At 38.8% G+C, this 7,195-nt stretch overlaps 1 protein-coding gene across 1 annotated transcript in view; it reads left to right on the forward strand.

Annotated features, from left to right (window-relative positions):
• CAP2 (cyclase associated actin cytoskeleton regulatory protein 2) overlaps positions 1-4,402 on the forward strand; it is a 68,305-nt gene extending 63,903 nt beyond the window's left edge. Inside the window, 2 exon segments of the mRNA XM_008922283.4 lie at positions 1,156-1,296; positions 2,851-4,402. Of these exon segments, the coding sequence (XP_008920531.3) occupies positions 1,156-1,296; positions 2,851-2,934 (225 nt within the window). The 3' untranslated portion in view covers positions 2,935-4,402.
• Positions 4,403-7,195: the final 2,793 nt, after the last annotated feature.

Raw genomic sequence — 7,195 nt, forward strand, 5'->3', positions numbered from 1 at the left:
GACCTGATCTTATAATTTCCAAACACATGATATGTTAATGCAACAAATTTCAGTATATTCATCCTACAGATTTGGCTATAAATAGTTGCTTCAGTGCCATACTGCCTGGCACTCTTTTATCTCAGTGGTATCTTTTTCTTGCCAGATGTTTGCAAAATTTATTAAACACACCTTCCTTTTGTCTTCCATTGCATAAGAACCCCTTTAAGAAGAGAAAGTTTAAGATGCATTGATCCATTACATAGATCAGACTTCAGTATCAGGGTGGGATGCAAGAAGACAGACCACTTGTTCTTTGTTTACTGTCACAGTTAAGGAACTGAAGCTGAAAAGATATTCTTAACCTGAATGATGGGATACACTGTCATTAACAAGTACATATCTGTCACATGCTGTTACTGTTTTATGGCTCAGAATAATCTTTGCCGTTTTCATGCATTGTCCAGAGTACATTGCTGTCCTTGCTAGAGAGGGCAGGAGAAGGAGGAATTTTTATTGACAACCAGTGAGTCAGCCTGTTAGCCATGAAGAAATCTTTTAATCTGTACAATTGTAAACAAGAGATTTCCCTTTCTCCCCTCAAGTAAATCTTGTGCTTGCTTTTAAAGTGACATAAGAAATATCTTTGGAGATTTAATTAAATTGATCTTAGTGCTTTTTTAGAACTGTAGCTTGCTTGAAGGGGATAGAAACCCTTTCCTGTTGTATGTTGGAAAAGCTTTGAAGTCTTCAGAACATATTACAAATCCCTTGTTAAGTACTACTGTATGCTGGGGTCTTTCATTTGCCCTTATTGGGATGGAGTTTACATGTTTGATTTCTTAGCCAGTTCTCACTGATGAACAAGGTGAACACTGCCTAAATATCAGCACAAAAGTGTCACTGAAATTAGAGAGAATCAGGGAAACACTTTCATCAAACTGTATATTAAAAGCTTGCTGTATATTACAAGTTTGCTGTTGTGTACAGGTCTTCGTTACCACCACCAAGAATTTTCACAGTGTCTAACAAGTCAAATATAAGCATCACACAGGCAGCCGACACATAGATCAGATATTAGTGGCCAAAATTACACCTGGAAGGCAATGAGGATTTTATTAACAGTATCTCTGTGTGCACTTTAAGATTTGATGCTAAGTAGATTTTATTTTGCAGGTGATGGGGAAAGTGCCAACCATTTCTATTAACAAAACAGAAGGCTGCCACATCTACCTCAGTGAGGAATCATTAGATTGTGAGATTGTGAGTGCCAAGTCATCCGAGATGAACATTCTCATCCCCCAAGATGGTGATTATGTGAGTGAGATATTTTTAAAGCTTTCCTCCCCATTCCATAATAGTCTTGGTATCTAATAGCACTTAAGCTGCTAGGAAAGAAACTGACATACCACACATATTATGTCCCCCAAAAATGATCCAAAATAATTGAGTTTTCTAAGTGCCTGTATCTCAGGAGGAAGAACTCTTTATTTTCTGGGGCACAAAGTAATTTCGAAGATCAGACATGATGTTCTGTTTTTCCATTCTGATAGATAGTGGCTTCATCTCCTGTCCATTTGATCTTCTTTTTTGTTATCTAAACGTAATCTCTTGAAAGAAATTCACTTCACTGAAGAGCACTTAAGTCTGAAAGACGATGACACTAAAACTAAAATAAAATACTTCTACAGATGAAATAATACAGTATACTATACATGGCTTTTCTAAAGCTATTGTTGCATGGGTTGGAGCTGTAGTACTTTCTACTGTTTTCAACATATGTCCTTAAAAGGCGTTCAAACAGGTGCATTTCCCCAGTTCCTTTCCTGTTCTAGTAAGATTTTCATACTATGCCCAGTGGCATTTCCAGTAGTCACTTTACACACAAGCTCTGCCACTTCACAGGCAAGCAAGGGATCATGCAGGCAAAGCATGCTTATAATAGTTTCATAGTCTCCTCAACAGAACAATGTTGAAATTGCAGTGCATTGAACTTAAACTTCTTGTTAGTCTTTTGGGCTGGAATTCTTTTGGATAGAGCAGTTTAAGCTTTATAAAATAAAATGTGTAATGAGAATTCTCGTGCTCCACATTTCCAAAAGTGACTGCTGGATGCCTAGCTTCAGATAACTAAAAAGGGAACAATTTTCAGTGGGCACATATTCACCTCTTTCTTTTTTTAAAAAAACCCTTTTGGTCAGTCTCGCCTCAAAATCACCGTAGCATCTGAATTTACTGGCTATCAAAACACTTCTTTGAGGTTTGAACAAAAAACCCCTTCTCTTCACATAATTTTTTGTTTACTGGGTATAAAGAAATAGCCAATGACATCTCCCATCATTTCACTGAATTCATAGAATGGAAGGAGACTTTATTTGATGTTCTGCTTCATTTTGCATACCCTACAAAGGGTGCCGAGTCTTTTGAGGTGCATCACACTTAAAATGATAGGGGTTTTTTTTATTTTATTCTTCCATGTTATAGCATTGCTTTTGTCCCTTGAATTAGACTTCTGGCTAAATCTCCACATCTAAATCCTTTCCACTGTCTTCCAACCCAGACACTGATGGAATCTAAAGTCATTTCTGACATGAGGCTTATTTACTTAGTTGATGCAGATAATGGTGTGAGAGGGATTATTGCAAAGTAAGTACCATACCAAGGCTATTTGAAACTGGGTAGCAATCGGGCTTTTTCCTGTGTGGCATTGTAAAATAGCTTCCTAGGGTAATGAAGAAGGCTTTTCTCTAATCCCGGCATGTCTGAGCTATCAATGCTTTCTCAGTCATGTAGCACTAATAGTATTCCACCAGTTTTCATGAGGTATCCACTGTTTATTTAATCATCATTGTTGCTTTTGTTTCCTACCAGAAAGAATTTCCGGTTCCTGAACAGTTCAAGACAGCATGGGATGGCTCTAAGTTGGTCACTGAACCTGCAGAGATTGTGGGTTGATTTCCTAGCGCCATACAGCACTTGCTGACCGCGACCAGACCGCAGCCAGCACGTACAAAGCAGTCATGTAAAGAACTAGGAGTAGCAGGAGTTCACACTGCTGTGATAGGCCTTCAAGCATTAGCTCTGCATGCTAGAAACAGTCAGACATCTGGCACCCTTCTGTTAAGCATCCCGGTGCTTTTCACGTTTCCACAGTTTGCCTTCACGTACAGTTTTAATTCTAAATGTGAATGTAATAGATTAAAACTCCCCACCCCTCAGTCACGTCATTGGTTTGAGATACTGTATACACGAAACCAAAATACTGCATGATACACTTTTTTTATCATCTTGCTTCAGTGCATTCCTTTTTGTGTTTTTGCTAATCAAAAAAACAGCATTAAGACTTTAAGATGTTTATTTTTACCTATTAAGCAATTCCTGTATGATGCAGTAAAAATCACCTCGAGAAAGTATGCAGTTCCTCATAGTTCTGTGGCAATCATAATGGGTTTTATCTTAAATGAGCAAAAAAGGACAACTTTCAACACAGCAATACATTTTGCTAACTGAAGATTAAAAAAAAAAATCTGATATTTTGATCAAACACTTTTCTAATATGTGTATTTAGAAGATCCCACAGTTTTCTGTGAGGAAAGATTTTATTATGATTCACAGACTTGCATCATCTAAGCTAAGACCTTGCAGCAAATTATTTGAGGGTATTTTGTTCCTTGGCTTGAAGGTATTTTTCTCCTTGGATTTCTTTTTTCCTTTTTTTTTTTTGGCAACATGATCTCTCACTTTTTAAAATTTCACATTGTATCTTGCATACTATACAGAAAACTGAGGGAGGCATATACATCTGATACCAGCTAGTTTGCTTACTAATAAATTTCCTTTAAAATATTTCTATTGGAGCTCAAAGTCATTGAAAATATCTTCCTTTTTTCCCCCCCATATTTTTAGGACTTACTCAGTTTCAAATACGTCCACAAAGCAAAGCCATAGATTATGCCATACTAATTCTGAGCCCAAATAAAAGGGCAATTTCCCATTTAGACCTTTGACTGTACTTTGTAGTCCCTACTGTACATGCTTTTTTAACGAAGGTGGAATGTTGTATACATTTGTACTATTTCAGCACATAGTACAAATAAAATTTTAAAAATTTAAAAAGTCGGCTTATGTTTTTGATCACTTGTAATACTTTGTATCAGTGAAATCACAGTGAGATGTTTGCAGAGCTAGTTACAAGCTAAATTTTGTGCCTAATTTACCTTGAAAGTACATTAACTCTTGAGGGTTTTTAAGTATATCTTTGATTGTAAACCCTATACAATACAACCAGTAGTGCTCATTCCATACAGTTTTGCTATCTGATGTTTAATCTATGTGTATAATGTGTTTGCTTTAATATATACCATTTTTTCAACAGTAAACTTCTTATGAAATAAAAAGGAAAATGTACTTGTTTAAAAACAAAGTTGTTCAGAGCTTGCTCCATTGCAGTGTTTGTCCTATATGCTTTCTCTTCCCTAAACTGTTTAAAAAGCTTGAGTGAAAAAAGTAACTTCTCCTACCATTTTAATAAACACTATCACTTTTCCTGACATAATCCACCTGTATGCCAGCAGATAAACCTCAAGTGTCATGCACATAACTTTGATGACAGCCAGAAAATTGAGCTTTTCATGATTCTCACTTCTCGATACACCCGTATCTTCCAGTGATTATGTCCAGGGAGATGATCATGATCTGGTGCAAGTTGATAAGCTTTGCCTTCTATTTTTAGCTTTCCCCATTGTTTCTCTATATGGCTTTGGATATGTCCCTCCTGTGTTACCAAAGCACAAGCTGTCCATTCCATGTGTCACTTGGATGTACCTCATCTCTGAAAAATGTCGTTGCATACTTGTCATGATAAAAGGATCACTGAAGGATTGTTTAATCCTTAAATCATAATTTTTTTCACAAAGCAATCTCATTCTGGAACATTCTGCCCTGAAATACTGACTCCTTCTTTCAGACAGCATCAAGTAGGGAACAAGTCATTATGCAGCAACAGGACACCACTTAATGCTCTGGAGGTAAGAACAAACCAAGGATTGAATGCTTGATGATAAAAAGAAAGCAGCAAAACAGCCCTGAATCATTACAGAGGAAAATTCCTATATTTCCTCCAAGGGATTTAACTCCCCCATCAAAAACAAATTCTGTGAAGGCTGATCTGATTCTTCTTTAAAACATTTGAAGGCAAACTCCCCCATGTGTAGACCTCCTCCCTAACACTCATGTTCCTACAACTTGCAAGACCCAAGTATATTGCTTGGGTCTTAACAGGAAGAGGATCTGTGCAGTAGCAGCGTGTGCCTGACAGTCTGAGCACACCTGAGAACCTTGTCAGAGGGCAGAAGTTTAAAAGAAAAGGAAGAAGGCCTTGCTCGGACAGACCCAAGGTAATTACTTCAGCTGGAGAAAAGGCTAACAAGTCAATGTGTTATTGGACACCAGAAAAATAGGAGAGAAACTTTTAAAATACGTAAATAGATTTTATCCAGCATCCTTAGTCAACCACATAACAACAGAAAAAAATCTATAACCACTTTTTGTCACTTCTGGTCATCATAAAAAATACCTGTAATACATTTCCAATAGGTTGGACTTTTCTCCCCCTGCAAACTGTCATTAAATTCAAAATTTAATGATACAGTCTTAAGCTGCACCAGGGGAGGTTTAGGTTAGATATTAGGAAGAAGTTCTTCACAGAAAGAGTGATTGGGCATTGGAATGGGCTGCCCAGGGAGGTGGTGGAGGCACCAACCCTGGAGGTGTTTAAGGAAAGACTGGCTATGGCACTTAGTGCCATAGTTTAGTTGACAAGGTGGTGTTAGGTCATAAGTTGGACTCGTTAATCTCAGAGGTCTTTTCCAAACTAAATTGCTTCTGTGATTAAAAAGGAGTGCTAAATGGACAAAATTCTGATTCTAGCTTACATGAATTTGTGTACAATTAAAGGTTAAAAACTTGTTTTGTGAAAGATCAAGTTTATCTTGAGATAGAAATAATCAACAAGCTGCAGAGCTATGAGTTGATGGATCATCCCAACCATGGCCAGTTGCATCCACCAAGTCTTCAGCAGTAAGTTTGATCTGTGTTTAATGGTTGACTCCAGCAAGGAATGAACTTCTAAATGCTGAACATCCCTAAGTTCCCACTGATCGTTTCTTTTTACTGCATGTTATCACACCAATTATGCCCCTTGATTTCAGCTCCACACTGCACTAAAATTGTGGTCATGCCCTAAATCAGTGCAACTGTTGAAACAGAAAACAGTGAATTTGGTTCATATATTGACATGGAACAAATGTGTATGGTTTAATTAGCCAGTTCATTTCTATAAATCTGCAAGGGTCAAATACTCACCACTACAGATGCCATCAATCAGCCAGTAAAATATGTACAAAAGAGAAGGAGATTTTTTATCAAAATGCCTAAATGTAAAAAGTTCCTTTCCTATGAAAAGCTTCAATGGATGTTATGCTTTCTGAAATAGAACTTCTGTAAGAGTAATCATGAAGTTCAACAAGGGCAACTGCAAAGTCCTGTACCTGAGTAACAACCACCCCATGCATCAGTATATGCTGGGGGCTGCCCAACTGGAGAGCAGCTTGGCAGAAAAGGACCAGGGAGTCCTTATGGACACCAAGTTAGACCTGAGCCGGTTATGTGCCTCTGCAAGTTGATGCCATCCCGGCCTGCTTAAGGAAGAGAGCTGACAGCAGGTCGAGGGAGGTGATCCTTCCCCCCTGCTCAGCACTGGTGAGGCCGCAGCTGGAGTGCTGTGTCCAGTTCTGGGCTGGACAAAGAGAGTATAGGGACATACTGGAGAGAGTCCATCGAAGGGCCATGAAGATGATGATGGGACTGGTGCATCTCTCCCAAGAGGAAAAGCTGAGAAGCAGGGACTAGAGAAGAGAAGGCTCAGGGGAGATCTGTTAATGTGTATAAACAGCCACAGGGAGGGTGCAAAGGGGATGGAGGCAGACTCTTTTCAGTGGTGCCTAGTGATAGGACCAGAGGCAAGGGGCACAAACTGAAGCACAGAAGGCTCCCTCTGAACATCAGGAAGCACTGTTTTCCTGTGGTAGTGACTGAGCACTGGCACACATTGCCCAGAGAGGTGGCAGAGTCTCCAACCTTGGAGACATTCAAAAGCCACACGAACACAGTCCTCCGCCAATGGCTTTGGGGGCTCTGTGTGGGTAGGGGGGTTGGG

The sequence above is a fragment of the Manacus vitellinus genome, unplaced genomic scaffold, assembly GCF_001715985.3.
Source record: "Manacus vitellinus isolate BGI_N305 unplaced genomic scaffold, ASM171598v3 scaffold_39_pilon, whole genome shotgun sequence".
In the NCBI taxonomy this organism is placed as follows: domain Eukaryota; kingdom Metazoa; phylum Chordata; class Aves; order Passeriformes; family Pipridae; genus Manacus; species Manacus vitellinus.